This window comes from Zea mays, chromosome 1 (assembly GCF_902167145.1).
Source record: "Zea mays cultivar B73 chromosome 1, Zm-B73-REFERENCE-NAM-5.0, whole genome shotgun sequence".
NCBI lineage: Eukaryota > Viridiplantae > Streptophyta > Magnoliopsida > Poales > Poaceae > Zea > Zea mays.
In genome coordinates, this window is record NC_050096.1 from 22826634 (window position 1) to 22849977 (window position 23344).

A 23344-nucleotide genomic window follows, 5' to 3' on the forward strand; every position below is an offset into this window, starting at 1 on the left:
AAAGCTAGCTTAATGCCGAGACGCGCCGTGTCAAAACTCAAAACAAGGCAATGCAAGAAGCCCCAATGCAGCTGGGTTGAAAATGATACTACTCTTTGTACTTAGGGTCAACTATCGAAGAAGAACTGATACAATGGAAGCTAACAATGCGTGCAGAACAACTCATGGCGGAGAGAATAGCGCTGCAGGAACTATCATCAGTTTGGCGGAGAAGCACAACAACTCGGTGCGTTCCGGGACGGTGGACCTCTACTCCAAATGGAAGCTAACAATGCATTCCCAAATACTGAAACTTTCCGTATTTGACAAATTAGGGACTTAAATGGAATGAAATGGAGGGACTAAAAATTAGTCCCTAAAAACCAAACACCCCCTAACATTAATCTAAAAGAGGAAAAAACATAGTAGCCATGCCCCTGCATGTCATTTATGCAATTTTTTGGTTTGTTGGATAGACTAGTCTATCAAACTTGATGTAGTAAAAAGTGTTGGCTAAGATTTCTGCTACATACATTGAGACAACGCATGGCAAGGCAAACATTCCATGTAATTAAACAGATATAAACACCAAATTCTTTGGGTTTTATCAAGATTCTAGCAAGGTTGTTTTGTGCAAATATACTCTAAAATAAGTAATACAAGTCATTAATTTTAGCGCTTCAAGTTTTTTTGCAACTACGATTGACAAGGTAAAGCATGGGAGCGCTAAAAAAGGATTAACCTACAAAAGATAGCAGTTCTCAACCTATACCTTAAAATTCATGTGCACATGCCACCTACTGAAGTAAAGAGCACCTACACTCTTATATGTCCAAATCATCATCTGGATCTTCATCCGAGTCAGGTTGCTCGTCATCTGAATCACGGAAGTAATGTATTTCACCCTTTGCAGTTCCAGATTTGGGATTTTTTACTTCATCCACAAGGGGCGGTGCAGTTAAATTGGGGTCACGTTGAGCCTCAGGTAGGGACCGGCGACCATCATATATATGAATTGGTTGGCCATTTCCTGAGATAAAATGTGGGAAGTCAAGTTCCAGATGCAATGCACCTCCAGAATCAAAATGAACTGATGCTGCTCAGAAATAACTTGACTGCATAAAATTTACCTTGATGTTCGAAAGGAAGAACAACATTTGCCCTGTCGCTACGCTCCTTCTCTGACAGCTCAAGATTGAACTGAACCTGTTGAACCAACTCATCACAATTTCCAACAACAACCAATATTTGTAAACAGGAGTAACATAAGTGGCACACGACAGTATTTTATTGATCTAAGATCTAGAGTGTAGGAACTAACCTTAGGCACTAGACTTTGGTTCACTTCTATACTTACAGAAGGAGCCGAATCAAATTTGATATCATTCCCCTCAATATACAGGTTCTCGTACTGCACAGGTAGGGTTTGTACCAAAATATCAACTGTCTTTCCTCAATTGAATTTAGAATGGAAGAAAAAAAAAGAACACTGGATCAACAGAGCCTTACAAGGTGCTTCACCCGTCCATTTCGTCGTTTAAGGCGAACAATAAATTTTGCTTTTGAATAATTTTGCTCAAGGATAGACATGTTTCCCGGACTCTCTCCACAAACAGGATCCACAAGTGCTGGCTCCACACAAGCAACCATAGTAGAAAGACATTCAAATGCTCGGGGTACCTTGGGCTCATGGAGGTCTGAATGTATCATCCAAAAGATTGATGATACTTGTTCTACAATAGAACATATATCTATTAATGCACTTTAGTGTTACTTGAAGGCATTTAGAAGTCCAGAGTTTGAAATAAGGACGTACAATGTTACAGATCTATACTAACACTAAAAGACAAAGATGATTCACATCCCCAAAATATTATTACAAGGCTAGAAATGAAGTCTCAGCTGCTCAAGAAGGTTACACTAACACTATGATATGCATGGAAAATAGAACAAGCGGGGATACCATGGCTTCGAAGGTTACTAAGAAGGCCTGAAATTGATGACACTGAAGCATGCCTTAACATGGAGCTAATCTGAAATTGCATAGAAGATGCAAATGAAAGTTAAATATAAGAGCAATGAGTGAATGCACTTCAATCTTTTCAAAAATTGGATTATATTAAGAGATACTATAGAGTCTTCCTTCAAACAGTAAACAATACCAAAACAAATAGTGGAATACTTTTGAATGATGTCATACTGCCCTATTGTTAGTGAGATAATGCTTTAGCTGTTATGTCTCATGCTTCCACAAACTGCATTTGTCAAATCAGTTCCATAGATAATTAAACATGGACGATGGAAAATGTTCAACAAATGATATTAATCTCAGTAGGAACCCCAGTTTTGTCAACGGGAAAAACAAAGTTACTATACATAATCCGAACTCAAGTATTGTTTCCACCAACAAAAAAGTCACAGAGAAGTTGTTAGTTCTTACTGAGTCAACAGCCACAGAAAAATATGTTTTGCCTTCTCCTTCAAAACCTGACATTCATAATGTAAGCAAGTTAGGATTATAGGGTAGAAACAAAGGAACAATAACAGGTCAAATGCTTTATGGTAGATAATACCTCCTCCAAGTTCAGTAGTGGAGGACATCAATTTTGTAACATCCTTCACACTTCTATAAACAGTAATATTATCTTTATTTGTTGAGAACTGCTTTGCACTGTTCCCTTGATGCTGCTGATTTTGAATCTTCTGCTTCCATCCAAGTGGGTCAGAGTAGCAATCCAATATTCTAACACTGATGAATGAGTGTAAGATTGTCATGAACATTTTATCAAAAAGAATGCATTCTGCCACAGATAATGTGACAAAAGAGTATCCAGTTAGCTTGAACGTTTAACTCTTCAGATGGCATATCAAACTGCCAAATCGGTATATCAACTTCAGATTTTAAATTGAAAAGTAGACTATATGAACATTTATGGATTTTAAATTTTAAATTTCTTTGCATAGTGGCCCTACAGCTGCTTCTGGTATTTGTGTTACCAAAGAATCCAAAATCTGATTTTGCACATGCTGAGATACCAATAGTCAAATTTGTGCTCGGCCAACCAAGACGAACAGAAAATAAAAAAATAGCGGTATATTTTAAGAGTGAATGGAAATGCATAAGCTCCCACTCCAAAAAGTTAGTTAATATATGGATCTTCTTTGATCTATGCTTAAGGGCAGCTACATTGGCTAGGCACTAGACCACCCTGATACAAAAGAGGTTTTAGTTTTGCAATCACTCCAAAATTTATTAAATTGCCAATTTTGCTCCAATATATTTTGCCTTGAATAAATATTCTGAATAGGAGACTCAAATTGGAGTCAAATTCTAACACCAATGTCCACGTAGGAGTAACATTCCGTGTGCTCGTTTCGGTCTGTGCACAACAAACAACTTTTGTTTATCATAAATGGTTGAGATCATACCATCGGTCCAAAGCATTTGCGTCAAGGTTGCGGCGGCGCATGAATTCCAGGTACACCTGTGGGCTCCGATCAAACGCCACAACCACCAGTCCCCTGCACCAACAGAAGTTCACAACAAAGCTAATTCGCATCATCAGCTAAATCTGTGCAAAGCCTACGCACCAGGAGGCGAAGAGAATAACAAAACCTGGCCTGCGCCTTCCCTGCGGCGACCTGGGAGGCGAATGCGGCCGCGATGTGGAGCATCGCACCCGCCGCGAGCGGGCAGCACTTGAGTGATCCCTCCACAGCCAGTGCCGGCGCGTGCTCGCCGTCGAGCCGTCCGTCCCGGAGGCACCTCACGACCGCCTCCGCCATCCTCCCCGCCGCCGCCGGCCGCCGCTTAGTGCCTAAACCCTAGCCCCCACAAGAGCCCGAGACGGGTCGCCAAACTCCCGGAAGGCCTGGAGGCAAGAGTAACGCGGGGCCCAGCTGTCAGAGAAACACGGGACCCCTTACCCGTGTCGGATATAATCAAGCCGTCGTTTGACCCCGCCTCGAAACCTTTTGCCGTCTTGCGGCGGCCTTCTGCTCCGCCGCTCGTTCTCATATCTTGCGGCGGCCTGGGGAAAAAGAGGAGAGATCGGAGATGAAGGCGTGTGCGAAGGCTGCGGGGGAGAGGCTGTCGCTGGTCTGTGCTCCGTCAACTAGGCAGCCTCTAGCTCGGAGGTATTATTATCTATCTCTGTCTCTCTGGGGTCAATTCTTCTCCGCTTGCTCCTTAATCATTCGATGCCCTCGTTTCATAATTTCGATATGCTTATTAGGCAATGTTATCAGTTATTTAAATACGTATATAGAAACAAAAGATTGACATGTAGGAGTGCATGCATCCATCTAGAATGAGTTGTTCTGCTAGTGCGCATAAGCATGCCACTGCGGCACTGCCCAGTAGCGGAGCCAGAGTATTGTGCTTGTGCCACTGGGGTCAGGCACTGGCCACTGGGCTTGGCAGTTCTAACATTTTTTTTGTTTGCTTATATGGAAGAGTGATTTGATGGTTTCACAGTTCAAATTGGAAAGCATGAGTTGACCCTGAAAATTACATATACCTCCGGCACTGTCACAAATTGGCGCATTAGTATCTTTATTATTATTACTGGGTTGCCTAACTTTATTTAACAGTTAGATTACTATAATATGCTTTCGTGCTCCTTCGTATGTGCGGAGAATGGAAAAATACAAAATGCATGAACAATTGCACCTCCCAACTAGCTGGATACAAATTATGTGATGTCAAGTGATTCTTTTGAGTTTTGTATTCGATCATCACTGTATCTATAAAGTTAAAAATGCCCACCAGTAGCAGCTAGCCCCGTCCCTAAGATTTTGGTGGCATGGGGCAAAGCAAAGGTGGAGGCCCTAAGACAACATTTTTTTATTATCTTGATTCCAAATCAAACTTTAGCACATTGAACGAACATGAACTATTGTTAGGGAACTAAAATCTGTTATTTTTTAATAAATAAAAGATGTTTCATTGAGATGTTTCCAAATTCAGTCCATTATTCTTCAAGAAATATTCGTAGTGTTAGATTTCAAAGGCAAAAGGAAGAATTTTTTTACCAAGTCCAGAATTCAGGATCTTTTGGACAAACTGTGTATCAATCCATTTGTGTGTTTCCTTTATTTTCCCACATCCAGATAAATGGTTTATACACATGTTACTTAAACCCTAAATAATATAAGAGATGAAAGCAAGGAATAAATCACATGAATTTTATGTTTTGGAACACACTGAAGTTATAAGTATATATTAGAGCCTATCTTGAGTTTTTAGTGGCAGCACAGTCTAGGCTAGACAAAATTTCAGCAGAGAGCTATGAATTGATATCATGAATAATGATTTTGGAACCTTATAAGCATTAAACTGTGTGTGTGGGTGGGGGGTAGTGCTGGAACGCAAAAGGGTGCACCGTGGTCAAAGGTGTATATAAACAATACAATCAAGATTCGTGTGCCTGTATTTTATATATGTACACAAGTAATACTAGCTTGCCTACCTCAGGTCTCCTTGTCATCTGGGTCCCAGGCCATTGGACGCTCTTCCCCTGCTGTTGCTCTGGGACACCTGGGCCTGGTAGTACCTTTATGCTGATTGACCTTGTTGTTACACCGTGCTACCAAGTTCATATCATTAGTATAGATTGGGTCTGCTAATTGATATTCCGTGTACTCTTTACGAGAAAATTGGGATCTTAAGTTTCTTGGTTTGCTAGTGAACTGCAGACACAAACAGTACTGAGAAAATTGTGGGCATGATGAACTTCATCCTCAGTTTTCTAAACGGTGTCACATATTGCTAGTGGAATAAGTATTCCTTGAAAATTATTTGCTTGAGAACTATGTTTTCCATGGAGATTCTTTTTTTGTGCACTGGAGAACTATTTGCTTCTTTTGTCACATTACTATATGGCATAATGACATGATGACACATTCCTATGTTTAGCTTTGTTAAGGCAAGAAGATTACCCTCTCAACATGAGACGAAGTCACAAGTATCCTGCTCGGTTAGGGTGTCAGAAAACACAGCTCACAGAATAGATGCCACAGCAGAAAATATTTTCCCAGCAGTGAAAGATCATGTCTTGAAAGCAACTGATGCAATCAACAGAGGAGAAGTGATTGCGGTGCCTACTGATACCATATACGGGTTTGCATGTGATGCATGGTTCGTGTTTTCTTCCCCCTAGTGCCATAGGAATTTTAATGCATATACACGATATAGTTAGGAGTATACAGCAATATTAAGTTCTTTTGTAATAATTGCAGTATCAATATGTACCCATAAAAAAAGTGAGATGAAACCTACACAAATATTTCATATATCCCTTTTAGTTACTTTTTGACTTTCATCCCCAGCAAGAAATTAGGACTTATCCATTGAAGATGAGAATTTCATTTAGGGGTTTCTTTGGGTGTTTCATTTTTTGTATTCTTATTGGCTTGGTCCTTAAAACACTCTTCATGACAGCTCTGCAGGAGCAGTTAATCGTATTTATGAGATCAAAGGACGCATACAAACAAGGCCTCTGGCAATTTGTGTTGGTGATGTCTCAGACATATCACGGTTTGCTTTAGTGGACCACTTGCCACATGGCTTGCTTGATAGTCTACTTCCTGGGCCTGTCACTATTGTTCTAAAACGAGGTGCAGTTACCACACTGTGTTTCATAGTTTTATGTAACATCTATCTTAAGCAAGCTGAGACATTGATCATACTATTCATTTGTTTACATTTAGGTGAAAACAGCATATTAGAGAGATCACTTAATCCTGGCTTGGATAGCATTGGAGTTCGTGTGCCGGATCTGGATTTCATACGATCCATTGCTCGTGGTACTGGAAGTGCACTTGCACTCACCAGCGCCAACTTAAGCGGACAGCCTAGTAGTGTCTGTGTCAAAGATTTCGAGGGTTTATGGCCACATTGTTCATATGTCTTTGATGGTGGAGTACTTCCTTCTGGGCGTGCTGGTTCAACAATCGTTGATCTAATAACACCAGGAGTTTACAAGATATTGAGGGATGGAAGGTAAGCTGTACTGTTCATATCAATCCCTCAAAACTTCAATGAAATGCTCTCATCAAATTGAACAATGAAAGCATGAAATTGTCCCTACCACAATGTTTAGAAGAAAAAAATAATAATCTTTGATAACAAGTGCAAAATTGCAGCTCAAGGAAGGAAACAGCAGCAGTGCTCGGCAAGTTCGGCTTTGTTGAAGCGTTGTAACTACTCGGCACTTTAAGAAAGTAAGCACGATCAAAGAGTGGCTGTCTTATCCACATTATATCTTGTTTAATTAGTGATACATTAGAGCTTTTGTTGCTGTTTGTGCTTTTCTTTTACATCTTCAAACTTATTGTATTATTGCGAATGTGATGTTGAGTAGAATAACAGAGTTCACATTATTTAAGCTGTGTAGAGTGTGTGACATGGGCTTGTTTTGTAGCAAATGAAGCAGCTCAGTTGTGGATTTTGGATGTGTTGTGAACGAAAATATGATATTTTCTTATGCCTGTTCTTCGCCCATGGTTCTGCTTGTTAGCTTCTACGTGACATCAAGTCGTTGGTTACAGGGCGTACTAAAACTAACAGAGATCATAATCGTGAGTTGAGATGATGGCATCTCAAAGAATAAACTCTTGAATTTCCTTAAAAATAATTAGTTTTTTTTTTACTTTTGTTGGGGTCCTACTTTTCTTTTCTTTTGTCACTAATCGTTCTAGCTAATTATGATTGAATTTTTTTTCTGATGGAAATCTTTTGTGGTTTTCAGTTTACATCTTTGAAATTGTTCTTGTGACTTGATGTTGAATAGAATAGCAGAGTGTTGTAGGTTTGTTTTGTTGCAGATGAAGCAACCAGGCCGGGAAACTCTTTTGTTGTAGGTTTGTTTTGTTGCAAATGAAGCAACCGGGCCGGTAAACTCTTTATGTTCAGCGCACAAGACAGAAGTGTAAGTGAACCTGAGTTTTCTCTCGAGTCTCATTTCAGTGAAAAGAAACGCGTTATGAGAAAAATAAGCATCATGATGGCGACAAGGGCAGTTAACGTTGAAGCATGGAATATTTGGAATCTCGGAGATAGAAATTAAAAATGTTTTGGTACGCCAATATGACTGACGCCCTGGTACGCCCGCGACGGCGAACGCGTTGCCCGACGCCGACATGTTCTCCGCGATGCTGCCGTAGCCGAGGGTGGACCAGCCCCGGAGGCCCGCGTTGTGGAGGATGCCGCCGCCGTACTGCGGGTCCGGCAAGCACTGCTCGCGGGTCGCGGCCATCAGTAGTTTCTTTTTCCCGTTAAATTATTTCAATCGATAAATTTGGCAGATGCAGCTGCAAGTTCCCCATCGGAATCCTTAAAACGAAGGCATACATGTTCCTTTGATCTTGGCAATAGGCGATGGCCGTGTATACCGAAGTCGAAGCTGAGCCCAACAAGCTTTCTTTACCTGTGCGCACGGGCGGTCGTCCTAAACTCTCTAATTTGCCATCGTCATGTGAATGTTGGGGCCTTAGGGTCATTCAGGATTAGCTCGGCCCGCAGCTTTGACTTATACTTCCTCCATTTCGTTTTAGTTGTCGTTCAATAATGCAAAATTGAACTATCCAGCGATAACTAAAAAGAAACGAAGGGAGTACTCAGAACTCGTGACCACAGCACAGACGGCATCAGAGATCAGACTGCCTGGTGGCGTAAAAGGACAAAGAATGTAGCAGTAACACTGATGAGCGCAGAAGAAATGAGAGGGTCCTACCTACTTGATGTGACTATGTAATACTGTATCTATATTTTTTTTATTCTAGAAAGAGCAAGAAGCTCAGAGCTGGGCAGGAAGCTCAGAGATGCTGCCAAAACTAAATCATCCTCAAGTCCAAAATAAGTATAATTTCCGGTTCATCATAAAACTGTATACAAGAAATACGGGTCCAACCCGCTCGCAAAAAAAAAGTATACAAGTACGCAACATAAACATGGATGACCTTTTATCAAACGAATATACAGAGGTGATACCGCCTACCTCAAGTCCTCAAGATGCTCGTGGATGGCTCCTGGCAACCCCACCTGACCATACATTCATTGGTTGACAGAATTGGAATACTCACAAGTCACAAAAATGTTAGTAAACCTAGCCCGGAACCGGACAGCAACCAACGGCATGTGCAGGGGGTGTAGGTAGGGGACGACCAGGAGCTTACAGCAGGAACCTTCCCCTTGCAGGGCAACCGGCGCCGGCGCCAGCCCAGAGATGGCAGTGTCCTATCCTTGGTCCCCTGCTCCACGACGAATGAAAATGTTAAACGCATCTTTCTACCAAACACACTATCCATCCTTGTTTAGGCGTCAACAAGACAGGCTACAATGTGTGTCGGTCATGTCCGCGAAGCATGACAGGTTTAGAATGTATGTTGGTTTTGTTCGATACCTACTGTACCGGTACTTGCACAGTTGAGTTGGACCAGATAGCAATTTCCAGTCGTTGTTCTTGCAGGCAATTCTACTTGTCATGCTGTAGTTACAGTTTCTACATGCTGATACCCCCCCCCCCCCCCCCCCCCAGTTCGCTGAAGTGTGTCAGGGAATAGTTTTATAGCTTAGCGTAAGTGCCAGGTAAGTATCTCACAAGCAGCAGTACCATCCAGTTACTGACCAAACTGTCTATGCCGAACTAAGCACAATGAAACCAAAGAATTAATGACCATTAGTCATATTGAGTATTCGCTTCACTATTATGTTTTTGATTTAGTAAAATGCCTCATCACCACTAAACAAAGTTAAAAATTCAACTCACTCCCTAACCACAATGAGTCAGCAACTTATGTGCACCTAAAGCAGTATGACAGCCTGACGGGAAGCAATGTTACATACAGGACCAAATGGGAGGTGAATGACACGCTAGTCATGCACAGTTTGCACACATCCTGCAACATCAGAAGCAGGGCTAAGGCTGGTGGCAGTGCGGGCGGCAGCGCGGGCGAGAAGAGGCCGCTGCCGCCCGCGCGCGAGAGGCGGGCGAGAGGCCGGCGCCGGGCGAGAGCGGGCGGTATCGCCTCGCTCTCGCCCGCGCTGGAGCGCCCGCCCGGGCGAGAGGCGGGCGAGAGAGAGGCGAGGCACTGGCAGGGCGAGAGCGCGGGCGAGAGCGACGTGGCGCGATCTGATTGGTCCACGTGTCGCGATCTGATTGGTCCACGTGTGCTAGCCGTTTTTGACCGTTTGGAGTCCAAAAAATTCGAAATTTTTTTTGCAAAAAATCACAAATTTCATCCCCAATCCCTGTATATATACCCCTACCCGGGTGGAGCTCATTCCAAACACCATTCCATCTCATTTTTCTCTTCCAAACTCCCCTTTCTTCACACAATGTCGGGTTGGTCCCCAGATTTGAACACCTTCACGGATCTCTTGCAGTCCGATGGGTCACCTACAACCCTTCCGTTAGATGAGTCTTCTTCACTACATCGTCGCTCCGATGTTTCAGCCTCACTCCTCCGTGCACTATTTCCGGCTGCGCGTCCACCACCATACCCTTATCCCTATCATTTGTATCAATATCCACCGTCTTCATATGGTCAACCTCCAACTTCCCAAGCCGGAATTCAAGCCTCATTCCCGGTACGTCCGTATGCCCCTCCCCCACCTGCTGTGGACGGAAGTCAAGCTTCTTTCCAGATACCTCCATACGCCCCTCCTTCATATGCTCCACCTCCGTATGGAGTACCTCCTTATGCTCCATATGCTCCACCTCCGTATGGAGCACCTCATCCATATGCTCCACCTACGTATGGAGCACCTCCTCCAGTTGCACCTTTATCTGTTGGATCTGAAAACCAACCTACGTATGGAGGCTGTGCACTGGACTCAGCCTAAGAGAATAGTTTGCTTGCCAGTTGCCACCAAGCTTCTGCAAAAAGCATTCCCCATATTCAATTGAAGTGAACTGTAGAGGAGAAACAAAGTTCCATCATGAGCTCAATGCCTTTTAAAAAAAATTGTGTTATGCATGCAAATTAGGAACTCTTTACTCATGAAACTTTCAGTTGTATAGTGTTAGGCATTAGATTAGTGGATATTGATATTAATTCATAAAGGGCGATGTCTATATGCAATTCTAAATGAATGAATACAACAATGTACTTGATTTTTTCCCAAAAAAAAAAGAATAAATGAGAAGGACATGAATTTCAGATAACAGAATAGCCATGAGAATGTGACTGTCATGTTGAGTCCACAAACTATCGGAGTCAAATGTGCAGCAACATTGTCTGTGTTGTTACAAAAGTAGGGAACAAAACTGCAGTTAATTATCACCGGTAAAAACGACTGCATGTCTCCATCTCAAAAGAAAATTAAAACAAAAAACTACATGCCCCATATCTTAAGTCATGGTAGTAACTACTGGTACAACTAGCAGGCAAGTTTCATAAAAGAGCTGGCAGAATGAAGGTAAATGGAAGTTCAAGAACAGGAGGTGAGAACAAAAAAAAAACATACCCAGCTGTTCAGGAATCACAATAGATTGTCATCCATATGTGATGCTTTGGCGCCAATTGCATCTGTTCAGACTGATCTTCATTTTCTCTTGCTAGAAAGGCTAGCATCACCCTCTGCGCTAATAGCAGAAAGGAAAACCGGTAAACACAACATACTGCCCTTTAAATAAACAGATATAAAGTAAGTATGATTGTTAGTTTGTTACAAAGATGCATGACAAGTGGTTAAGGTATATATTTTGAGGAGCATGCTAAATTCTAGCAAAGATCTTTTGCTCATTGCTTATATCTATTGTTCTAGGCCGCTTAACGTCTAGGGGACTCGAATTTGACTAGGAATCCAAATTCAAAATGTTGTTATGGTTGTTCTCCGAGGACCAGAAAATATACCTAGTCAGTTTATGACCAACTGATGAAGTTATGGCAAAACCATGGACAATGTCACATATCAGAGCAGCAAAACTCAGCCATATCCTATCCAGCTGCATGTGTTTGCCTCTTTTGCCTTTTGATAAGGCCTTCCATTAAAGTGATATAAGTTGAATTGTCAACAGACATGCCCTTTTGCATCATCTCATCCAAAACAGCCTTGGCTTCTTTCAGTTGCCCACCAATGCAGAGTTCCTTTATATATTTATTATAGCTCTCCTGATCATCACCTTGTGTGTTTCCAACAGATTCAATGTCAGATTTAACCTCTGGGTCCTTCCCTGTCTCGACTGCCTCCACAGAGGATTTTATTGAAGGATAAAAAAATCTTCCATATAATTTTCCGCTCTCATTTAATTTATGCAGCATTTTTTGTGCTTCCACTGATCGTCCTGCCTCAGACAGTGCAGACAACAGGACATTGTATGTAAATACATCAGGCTGCAAGCCTCTGACCTCCATATCAGCAAAGAAACGCAAAGCTGTATCGACATCATTATCTTTGCACAAAGCTTGAATTAAGGTGTTATATGTGATAACATCAACCTTCTTCCCTTTTTCTACCCATGACTCAAAAAGCTTCATCGCTTTCTCAAGCCTTCCATACAGACAAAGCCCATTCATTAAAGTGTTGCAGGTAACAACATCTGGCTTAAAAGAATTCTCCACCATCTTGTTGTGGAACTGGAAAGCTTTCTCCAAGTCCCCTTCCTTACAGTAGGCATGAATGATGATATTGTAGGTGGTGTCGTCTGGTACCAACCCCATCTCCATCAGCTCATTCAATTTGTCAATCGCCTCTGTCAACTTCCCCATTGTAGAAAGCCCTTTGATCAATGTGTTGTAAGTAGAAATACTAGGCGTTAACTTCCTCTTGATCATTTCATCCCACAGACACAGAGCAGGCTCTGGTTTATACTCCTTAAAGTAGGCTGCCATCACTGTACCATAGCTGACTTCGTCAGGTACAAAGCCCCTCTGCGGCGGTGCACGCAAGAGCTCCTCAGCCTCTTCGTAACGTTTCTCTTTGCATAGGTTATATAGCAAAGTGTTTAGGGTGAAAGTGTCCATTTTGAGTCCACTTCTCACCATCTCATCCATCAACACAAATGCTTTGGCAACATTTCCGGCTTTGCAGGATGCATCAATCAATGTATTGTATGTAATCACATCCGGTGTCAATCCCTCCTCTGTCATCATTTCCAGACGCCCCAACGCCTCTTCCAATTGCCCCTCCCTGCAAAGGCCCTTCACAATAATGTTATGTGTGACCAAACTTGACTTCACCCCTTTCTCACGCATTTCCTCGAGCAGATTCAGTGCATCAGAAGAGCGCTGACACTTGAAGCATGCATCAACAAGGGTATTGTAGGTGACTACGTCAGGCGATACTATGCCAAGCTGCTCCATCTCATCCTTCAGCTTAAATGCCTCGTCCACCTTCCCTGCCTGGCACAGCCCTGCAGCGAGCACATTGTATGTCCACAGGTCAGGCTCGAAACCGAATGCCGTCATGGCTTCCACAACATCGGTCGCCTGCTTGATCCACCCAAGCCTCGCGTACGCTGAGACAAGGGTATTGTACGTGGCCCTGGTGGGCACGATACCCTCCTTCTTCATCCTGGCCAGCAGCGTCCGCGCTTCACCGAGCATACCCTTGCGACAATGAGCGTTGAGGAGGGTGTTGTAGGTGACGGCATCTGGGGAGAGGCCGAAACCCTGCATTTTGGACAGCGTGGAGAGGGCGTCGGCAAGGGTGCCTTTGGAGCAGTGGGTGTGCACCAGGAGGTTGAAGGTGTAGTGATTGGGGTGGAGCCGCAGGGCGATAAGGGAGTGGAAGGCATCAAGAGAGGCCTGCGGCGAGGTGGACGGACTGCGCGCGAGTGCGGAGAGCACGGCGTTGGCTGCCTGGAGGGAGGGGCGGACGCACCCGCGGCGGCGGAATGAGTGGAGGAGTTGTGCGGCGAGGTGGGGGAGGCGTAGGCGGGCGTACGTGGAGAGCGCCGCGTCGGCGAGCGCACTTGTAGGGAAGCTAGCAAGGAGGTGGCGGTGGAGGTGGCGCAATGGGTCGAGCGGGACGAAGTCGAGAAGGGTTGGGAGGAGGTTGCGGTAGGGGAGAATGGAGAGGAGCGGGAGTAGGGATGGGAGACAGGACGGAGGAGAAAAGAGGCGGCGGTAGGCGAGGAGAGTGTGCGGAGAGGCGAGTGATGGGTTGGCGGCGGCAAGGGCGATCACTTGCGGGTGGTGCGAGGAGGTGAGGCGCGGGAGGTACGGGGCCAGGAGGGTGTCCATGGGTGGCGGCGAGGACTGGCACGAGGCGGAGACAAGCGCGTCAGCCACGGCCGAGACAAGAGCTGAGTCCGAGTAGGGGGCGGGGGCGGATGCGGCCGCCGGCGAGACGGAAGTGGAAGGTGTGGTGGTGTCCATGGGGACCGGAGGCGGCGTTGCTTGACGGCGCGGCAGGCGGAGGGAAGAGGAAGAATCGAAGAGAAGGCCATGGGAGACGAGAACTTGGTGGGCTCAACGGAGGCCCATCCAAGCACGAGTTAGAGCGAGATTGCATTTCATTGGTGGGCCGCTGACCTCCTTGTCCTGAGCCCAATGAAAGAAACAGTGTCGTCTTGATAGAGGGTAGTGCCTCATGGTAACAATGGCACAACAAAATTAGCACGCATCTTTTCAATTTAAAGTTTACTTCATCCATTACAGAAAGATTTACAATATGTTTAGTTACACTGTTAAAATGATATATATAGGCTAGTCAGTTGTCCGTGCTTTGCTACGGTTGCTATATAATCCCTCTGTCCCATAATATAAGGTGTAACTACTTTTTGTTTTTATCCCACAATATAAGGTGTGCTCTCTCTATGCATACGTACAACGATGCAGTGGTATAAAGATAATTAAATATTTTTTTTGTCTTTGAACCAAAGGTGGTTACGCCTTATATACCGGGACGGAGGGGGTATCATATAAATAGGTAGTAAAAAAGTCTAACACTTTGAAATGGTGGGAGTATCATCATTCATGTGTCTGTCTTCTGCTAACGAAAAGAGAAACACAAACAAGACAATTATTCGCAGTGCATTTGTTGGCTCGCTTTTGGAATCAATCACCCAACGAACTCTAAGGACGGCGCGTGATACCTTTGAAAGTCGCCTAGAGGGGGGGTGAATATGCAAATCTGAAATTTATAAACTTTAAGCACCACTACAAGCCGAAGTTAGCGTTAGATATAAAAATGAGTCCGAAAGAGAGGGCGAAAACAAATCATGAGCAAATGAAGAGTGTGACACGGTGATTTGTTTTACCGAGGTTCGGTTCTTGCAAACCTACTCCCCATAGAGGTGGTCACAAAGACCGGGTCTCTTTCAACCCTTTCCCTCTCTCAAACGGTCACTTAGACCGAGTGAACTTTTCTCCTCAATCAATTGGGACACTTAGTCCCCACAAGGACCACCACACAATTGATGTCTCTTGCTTTGATTACAAATGTCTTAAAACAAGAATGGGGAAGAAGAAAAGCGATCCAAGCGATAAGAACTCAAATGAACACAAATGGCTTTCTCTCACAAGCCACTAAATCTTTGAAATGTGTTTGGGACTTGGTGAGGATTTGATCTTTGCTTTTGTATCTTGGAGTGAAGTCTAGAGCTCTTGTATTGAATGTGATGGCTAAAAACTTGGATGCCTTGAAATATAGTGGTTGGGGGTATTTATAACCCCAACCACCAAAGTGACCGTTGGGGAGGTTGTCTGTCGACGGGCGCACCGGACAGTCCGGTGCGCCAGCCACGTCACCCAACCGTTGGGGTTCGACCGTTGGAGCTCTGACAAGTGGGGCCACCGGACAGTCCGGTGGTGCATCGTACATCATTGTTCACTGTCCGGTGCGCCTTCTGGCGCCTGCTCTGACTCTGCGCGCGCTGTCCGCGCACTGTTCACGCACTATTCACTTTTGCAGACGATCGTTGGCACACCAGACAGACAGTCCGGTGCTACACCGGACAGTCCGGTGAATTATAGCGGAGTGGCTCCCCAAATTCCCGAAGCTGAGCAGTTCAGAGTGGATTCACCCTGGTGTACCGGACACTGTCCGGTGGTGCATCGGACAGTCCGGTGGTGCATCGGACAGTCCGGTACGCCAGACCAGGGCTGCCTTCGGTTTCTTTTGCTCCTTTCTATTTGAACCCTTTCTTGGACTTTTTATTGGTTTGTGTTGAACCTTTGACACCTGTAGAACTTATAATCTAGAGCAAACTAGTTAGTCCAATTATTTGTGTTGGGCAATTCAACCACCAAAATTATTTAGGAAAAGGTTTGACCCTATTTCCCTTTCAATCTCCCCCTTTTTGGTGATTGATGCCAACACAAACCAAAGCAAATATATAAGTGTAGAATTGAACTAGTTTGCATCAGGTAAGTGCAAAGGTTACTTGGAATTTAAACAAATTTATAGTTTCATAAGATATGCATGGATTGCTTTCTTCATTTTAACATTTTGGACCACGCTTGCACCACTTGTTTTGTTTTTGCAAATTCTTTGTGAAATTCTTTTTAAAAACATTTTGCAAATAGTCACAGGTATATGAATAAGATTGAAAGAAGGATTTTCAAGATTTGAAATTTTGAAATTTTTTCCCCCTGTTTCAAAAGCTTTTCTTTTGACTAAACAAAACTCCCCCTTAATGAAATTCTCCCCTTAGTGTTAAAGAGGGTTTTACAAATTGAAAGAAGATCAAATATTTTAGATACCAATTCCTGAAAACCTCTTCTTTAAAATATGCCAATGAGATAGAATTTCTTTGAGGAATACTAATTTGAAAAATACCAATTGAAAACAACTTTCCGAAATTGAAATTGGTGTGGTGGTGCGGTCCTTTTGCTTTGGGCTAATACTCTCTCCCCCTTTGGCATTAATCGCCAAAAACAGAGTCTTTAGAGCCCTTTTTCAAACTCTCTCCCCCTTTGGCAAATAATATATGAGTGAAGGATTATACCAAAGTTGGAGAGCGATGCAGAGTGACGGCGAAGGAGAAATAATATGATGTAGTGGAGTGGAAGCCTTGTCTTCGCCGAAGACTCCATTTCCCTTTCAATCTATGACTTACCATGAAATACACTTGAAAAACCACATTAGTCATAGCACATGAAATAGATATGATTAAAGGTATATAAATGAGCTATGTGTGCAAGGTATCAATCAAAATTCCGGAAATCAAGAATGTTTAGCTCATGCCTAAGTTTGGTAAAAGTTTTCTCATCTAGTGGTTTGGTAAAGATATCGGCTAATTGTTCCTTGGTGCTAACATAAGCAATCTCGATATCCCCCTTTGTTGGTGATCCCTCAAAAAGTGATACTGAATGGCTATGTGCTTAGTGCGGCTGTGCTCAACGGGATTATCCGCCATGCGGATTGCACTCTCATTATCACATAGGAGAGGGACTTTGGTTAATTTGTAACCATAGTCCCTAAGGGTTTGCCTCATCCAAAGCAATTGCGCGCAACAGTGGCCTGTGGCAATGTACTCGGCTTCGGCGGTAGAAAGAGCTACTGAATTTTGTTTCTTTGAAGCCCAAGACACCAGGGATCTTCCCAAGAATTGACAAGTGTCTGATGTGTTCTTTCTATCAATTTTACACCCTGCCCAATCAGCATCTCAATATCCTATTAAATCAAAAGTGGATTCCTTGGGGTACCAAAGACCAAACTTAGGTGTATGAACTAAATATCTCAAGATTCGTTTTACGGCCCTAAGGTGAACTTCCTTAGGATCAGCTTGGAATCTTGCACACATGCATACGGAAAGCATAATATCCGGTCGAGATGCACATAAATAGAGTAAAGATCCTATCATCGACTGGTATACCTTTTGATCTACGGATTTACCTCCCGTGTCGAGGTCGAGATGCTCATTGGTTCCCATGGGTGTCTTGATGGGTTTGGCATCCTTCATCCCAAACTTGGTGAGTATGTCTTGAATGTACTTCGTTTGGCTGATGAAGGTGCCCTCTTGGATTTGCTTGACTTAAAATCCTAGAAAGTACTTCAACTCCCCCATCATAGACATCTCGAATTTTTGAATCATTATCCTACTAAACTCTTCACAAGTAGATTTGTTAGTAGACCCAAATATGATATCATCAACATAAATTTGGCATACAAACAAATCATTTGCAATAGTTTTAGTAAAGAGAGTAGCATCGGCTTTGCCGACTTTGAAGCCATTAGCGATAAGAAAATCTCTTAGGCATTCATACCATGCTCTTGGGGCTTGCTTGAGCCCATAAAGCGCCTTAGAGAGTTTATAAACGTGATTAGGATACTCACTATCTTCAAAGTCGGGAGGTTGCTCAACATAGACCTCTTCCTTGATCGGTCCATTGAGGAAGGCACTTTTCACGTCCATTTGATAAAGCTTGAAGCCATGGTAAGTAGCATAGGCAAGTAATATACGAATGGACTCGAGCCTAGCTACGGGTGCATAGGTTTCAGTGTTTCACCGAAATCCAAACCTTCGACTTGTGAATATCCCTTGGCCACAAGTCAGGCTTTGTTCCTTATCACCACACCATGCTCATCTTGCTTGTTGTGGAAGACCCACTTGGTTCCTACAACATTTTGGTTAGGACGTGGAACAAATGCCATACCTCATTCCTCGTGAAATTGTTGAGTTCCTCTTGCATTGCCAACACCCAATCTGAATCACTTAATGCGTCTTCCACCCTGTATGGCTCAATAGAAGACACAAAAGAGTAATGCTCACAAAAATGTGCGACACGAGATCGAGTGGTTACCCCCTTATGAATATCGCCGAGGATGTAGTTCACAGGGTGATCTCGTTGTATTGCTTGGTGGACTCTTGGGTGTGGCGGTCTTGGATCTTGTTTATCTTCCTTGTCTTGATCATTGTCATCTCCACCTTGATCATTGTCCTCCTCTTGAGGTGGCTCATCTTCTTGATCCCCATTCTCATCATCTTGAGTTTGATCCTCATCTTGGGTTGGTGGAGATGCTTGCATGGAAGATGAAGGTTGATCTTGTGCTTGTGGAGGCTCTTCGAATTCCTTAGGACACACATCCCCAATGGACATGTTCCTTAATGTGACGCATGGAGCCTCTTCATCATCTAGCTCATCAAGATCAACTTGCTCTACTTGAGAGCCATTAGTCTCATCAAACACAATGTCACAAGAGACTTCAACTAGTCCAGTGGACTTGTTAAAGACTCTATATGCCCTTGTGTTTGAGTCATAACCAAGTAAAAAGCCTTCTACAGCCTTAGGAGCAAATTTAGATTTTCTACCTCTTTTAACAAGAATAAAGCATTTGCTACCAAAGACTCTAAAATATGAAACATTGGGCTTTTTACCGGTGAGGAGTTCATAGGATGTCTTCTTGAGGATTCGGTGAAGGTAGAGACGGTTGTTGGCGTAGCAAGCGGTGTTGATTGCTTCCGCCCAAAACCGGTCCGAAGTCTTGTACTCATCAAGCATGGTCCTCGCCATGTCAAGTAGAGTTCTATTCTTCCTCTCCACTACACCATTTTGTTGTGGTGTGTAGGGAGAAGAGAACTCATGCTTGATGCCCTCGTCCTCAAGAAAGCCTTCTATTTGAGAGTTCTTGAACTCCATCCCATTGTCGCTTCTAATCTTTTTGATCCTTAAGCCGAACTCGTTTTGAGCCCGTCTCAAGAATCCCTTTAAGGTCTCTTGGGTTTGAGATTTATCCTGCAAAAAGCACACTCAAGTGAAGCGAGAATAGTTATCCACAATAACTAGACAATACTTACTCCCGCCGATGCTTATGTAAGCTATCGGGCCGAATAGGTCCATGTGGAGTAGCTCAAGCGGTCTGTCGGTCGTCATGATGTTCTTGTGTGGATGGTGAACACCAACTTGCTTCCCTGCTTGACATGCGCTACAAATCCTGTCTTTCTCAAAATGAACATTTGTTAGTCCCAAAATGTGCTCTCCCTTTAGAAGCTTATGAAGATTCTTCATCCCAACGTGGGCTAGTCGGCGATGCCAGAGCCAACCCATGTTAGTCTTAGCAATTAAGCAAGTGTCGAGTTCAGCTCTATTAAAATCAACTAAGTATAGCTGACCCTCTAACACTCCCTTAAATGCTACTGAATCATCACTTCTTCTAAAGACAATAACAACTATATCCGTAAAAAGACAATTGTAGCCCATTTTACATAATTGAGAAACTGAAAGCAAGTTATAGTCTAAAGAATCTACAAGAAAAACATTAGAAATAGAATGGTCAGGTCATATAGCAATTTTACCAAGTCCTTTGACCAACCCTTGATTTCCATCCCTGAATGTGATAGCTCTTTGGGGATCATGATTTTTCTCATAGGAGGAGAACATCCTTTTCTCCCCAGTCATGTGGTTTGTGCACCCGCTATCAATGATCCAACTTGAGCCCCCGGATGCATAAACCTACAAAACAAGTTTAGGCCTTGTTCTTAGGTACCCAAACGGCCTTGGGTCCTTTGACATTAGAAACAAGCACCTTGGGTACCCAAACATAAGTCTTTGAGCCCTTGTGTTTTGCCCCAACATATTTGACAACTACTTTGCCTGATTTGTTAGTTAAAATATATGAAGCATCAAAAGATTCAATGAAATGTTATGATCATTTGATGCAATAGGAGATTTCTTTTTAGGCATTTTAACATGGGTAGAACGCCTAGAGTTAGAAGCCTCATTCTTATAAATAAAAGCATGATGAGAGCCAGAGTGAGACTTCCTAGAATGAATTCTCCTAATTTTGTGCTCGGGATAACCAGTAGGATATAAAATGTAACCCTCGTTATCCTGAGCCATGAGAGCTTTGCTCTTAACAATGTTAGATAATTTCTTAGGGGCATTAAGCTTGACATTGTCTCCCTGTTGGAAGCTAATGCCATCCTTAATGCCTGGGCGTCTCCCACTATAGAGCATGCTTCTAGCAAATTTAAAATTTTCATTTTCTAAGTCATGCTCATTAATCTTAGCACTAAGTTGGGCTATGTGATCATTCTGTTGTTTAATTAAAGTTAGTGATCATGTATAGCATCAACATTAATATCTCTACATCTAGTGCAAATAGTAACATGCTCAATGATAGATGTAGAGGGTTTGCAAGCATTTAATTCATCAATCTTAGCATATAAAATAGCATTCTCATTTCTAAGATTGGAAATAGAAATATTGCAAACATTTAAATCTTTAGCCTTAGCAATTAATTTTTCATTCTCAATTTTAAGGCTAGAGAGTGATGCATTCAACTTGTCAATCTTAGTAATCAAACTAGAATTATCATTTCTAAGATTAACAATTGAATCATCACAAACATCTAACTTCTCAACCTTAGCAATTAATTTTGCATTTTCATTTCTAAGGTTTGAGATAGTGTCATGGCAAGTGCTTAGCTCACTAGTCAATTTTCCACATTTTTCTACTTCCTGAGCATAAGCATTTTTAACCTTAACATGCTTCTTATTTTCCTTAAAAAGGAAGTCCTCTTGGGAGTCCAAGAGTTCATCCTTCTCATGAATAGCACCTATCAATTCATTTAATTTTTCTTTTTGTTGCATGTTTAGGTTGGCAAAAAGGGCAAGCAAATTATCTTCATCATCACTAGAGTTTTCCTCATCACTAGATGTTGCATATTTAGTGGAGGCTCTAGATTTTACCTTCTTTTTGCCGTCTTTTGCCATGAGGCACTTGTGGTCGACGTTGGGGAAGAGAAGACCTTTGTTGACGGCGATGTTGGCGGCGTCCTCGTCGGAGGAGGAGTCAGTGGAGCTCTCGTCGGAGTCCCACTCCTGGCATACATGGGCATCACCGCCCTTCTTCTTGTAGTATCTCTTCTTTTCCTTCCTCTTTCCCTTCTTGTCGTCGCCCCTGTCACTATCACTAGATAATGGACATTTAGCAATAAAATGATCGGGCTTACCGCACTTGTAGCGAACTTTCTTGGAGCGGGGCTTGTAATCTTTCCCCCTCCTTTGCTTGAGGATTTGGCGGAAGCTCTTGATGATGAGCGCCATTTCCTCGTTGTCGAGCTTGGAGGCGTCGATGGGGAGCCTTGAAAGGGAAATAGGCTTACACCTTTTCCTAATTGATTTTGGTGGTTGAATTGCCCAACATAAATAATTAGACTAACTAGTTTGCTCTAGATTATAAGTTTTACAGGTGCTAAAGGTTCACAACAAACCAATAAAAAGACCAAGAAAGGGTTCAAATAAAGAGAGCAAAAGACAACCGAAGTGTGCCACCGGACAGTGTTCGGTGCACCACCGGACAGTGTTCGGTGCACCACCGGACAGTGTCCGGTGCACCAGGGAACCAAACTCCGAACTGCTCACCTTCGGGAATTCTGGGAGCCGCTCCGCTATAATTCACCGGACTATCCGGTATAGCACCGGACTGTCCGGTGCACCAGCGGAGCAACAACTACTTCGCGCCAACGGTCGTCTGCAGAGAGCAGTTAATGCGCTACAGTGCGCACAGAAGTCAGAGCAGAGCCAGAAGGCGCACCGGATAGTCTAAAGGACCTGTCCGGTGCACCACCGGACTGTCCGGTGGCCCAGATGTCAGAAGCTCCAATGGTCGTACCCTAACGACCGGGTGACGTGGCTGGCGCACCAGACAGTGTCCGGTACGCCATACGACAGCAGCCTCCACCAATGGTTCTTTTGGTGGTTGGGGCTATAAATACCCCCAACCACCCACCATTCATAGCATCCAAGTTTTCAGCCTTCCCACCTCATACAAGAGTTATAGCATTCAATACAAGACACAATCAAGAGATCAAATCCTCTCTCAAGTCAAAGACAATTCCAATCAAATAGTGACTAGTGCGAGAGAGATAATTGTGTTCATTTGAGCTCTTGCACTTGGATTGCTTTTCTTCTTCCTTCTTTCTTGATTCCAACTCAATTGTAACCAAGGCAAGAGACACCAATTGTGTGGTGGTCCTTGTGGGGACTTAGTGTCCCGTTTGATTGAGAAGAAAAGCTCACTCGGTCTAGGTGACCGTTTGAGAGAGGGAAAGGGTTGAAAGAGACCCGGTCTTTGTGACCACCTCAACGGGGAGTAGGTTTGCAAGAACCGAACCTCGGTAAAACAAATCACCATGTCATCCGCCTTATTTGCTTGTGATTTGTTTTTCGCCCTCTCTTTCGGACTCGTTTATATTTCTAACACTAACCCCGGCTTGTAGTTGTGCTTAAAGTTTGTAAATTTCAGATTCGCCCTATTCACCCCCCTCTAGGCGACTTTCAATTGGTATCAGAGCCCGATGCTTCATTAGAGCCTAACCGCTCGAAGTGATGTCGGGAGCATCCGCCAAAAGGGAGATCGGGACCGGCGACAAGTTCGCAAGCTCGGGGAGAACACACTCAAGGGAGTCTGCCCACAAGCACAAGGAGGAATCCTCTTCCTCCATCAAGTCCCAACGGAAGGGTGACAA

General features: G+C 43.5%; 3 protein-coding genes across 8 annotated transcripts; 1 reads left to right on the forward strand and 2 right to left on the reverse strand.

The window, feature by feature from the left end:
• Positions 1-526: 526 nt before the first annotated feature.
• Positions 527-4200, reverse strand: LOC100276830 (uncharacterized). Of its 2 annotated transcripts, none has more exons than NM_001150539.2 (9): positions 3596-3894; positions 3409-3501; positions 2553-2728; positions 2420-2466; positions 1943-2012; positions 1489-1712; positions 1301-1390; positions 1110-1185; positions 527-1009 (listed from the first exon to the last, which is right to left on the reverse strand). In NM_001150539.2, the coding sequence occupies exons 1-9, from the start codon at positions 3763-3765 to the stop codon at positions 804-806; spliced, it is 1152 nt and encodes a 383-aa protein (NP_001144011.2). In that variant the 5' UTR covers positions 3766-3894; the 3' UTR covers positions 527-803. The 2 variants fall into 2 exon arrangements, with proteins under 2 accessions (NP_001144011.2, XP_035821516.1); XM_035965623.1 differs by having other exon boundaries at positions 531-1009; positions 3571-4200.
• LOC100282574 (ischemia/reperfusion inducible protein) lies at positions 3949-7470 on the forward strand. 2 transcript variants are annotated; one of them, XM_008678298.3, is made up of 6 exons: positions 3953-4116; positions 5456-5527; positions 5897-6118; positions 6422-6597; positions 6691-6982; positions 7126-7470. In XM_008678298.3, the coding sequence occupies exons 1-6, from the start codon at positions 4037-4039 to the stop codon at positions 7181-7183; spliced, it is 900 nt and encodes a 299-aa protein (XP_008676520.1). In that variant the 5' UTR covers positions 3953-4036; the 3' UTR covers positions 7184-7470.
• A 2050-nt stretch (positions 7471-9520) lies between these two features.
• Positions 9521-14409, reverse strand: LOC103632236 (pentatricopeptide repeat-containing protein At2g16880). 4 transcript variants are annotated; one of them, XM_008654060.4, is made up of 3 exons: positions 11839-14409; positions 11450-11562; positions 9521-10895 (listed from the first exon to the last, which is right to left on the reverse strand). In XM_008654060.4, exon 1 carries the CDS (start codon positions 14302-14304, stop codon positions 11923-11925), a length of 2382 nt encoding a protein of 793 aa, XP_008652282.1. In that variant the 5' UTR covers positions 14305-14409; the 3' UTR covers positions 9521-10895; positions 11450-11562; positions 11839-11922. The 4 variants fall into 4 exon arrangements, with proteins under 4 accessions (XP_008652282.1, XP_008652276.1, XP_035818882.1 ...); XM_008654054.4 differs by having other exon boundaries at positions 11450-11567; positions 11839-14379; XM_035962989.1 differs by having other exon boundaries at positions 10044-10859; positions 11839-14390.
• Positions 14410-23344: the final 8935 nt, after the last annotated feature.

Coding starts and splice junctions, on each gene's coding strand:
- LOC100282574 (XM_008678298.3), top strand. CDS start 4,037: ATGAAGGCGTGTGCGAAGGCTGCGGGGGAGAGGCTGTCGCTGGTCTGT. Junction 5,528..5,896: donor CTCTGGGACACCTGGGCCTG/GTAGTACCTTTA, acceptor TCCTATGTTTAG/CTTTGTTAAGGCAAGAAGAT. Junction 6,119..6,421: donor GGGTTTGCATGTGATGCATG/GTTCGTGTTTTC, acceptor TCTTCATGACAG/CTCTGCAGGAGCAGTTAATC.
- LOC100276830 (NM_001150539.2), bottom strand. CDS start 3,765: ATGGCGGAGGCGGTCGTGAGGTGCCTCCGGGACGGACGGCTCGACGGC. Junction 2,729..3,408: donor GCAAATGCTTTGGACCGATG/GTATGATCTCAA, acceptor CTCATTCATCAG/TGTTAGAATATTGGATTGCT. Junction 1,186..1,300: donor ACCAAAGTCTAGTGCCTAAG/GTTAGTTCCTAC, acceptor TTGGTTCAACAG/GTTCAGTTCAATCTTGAGCT.
- LOC103632236 (XM_008654060.4), bottom strand. CDS start 14,304: ATGGACACCACCACACCTTCCACTTCCGTCTCGCCGGCGGCCGCATCC.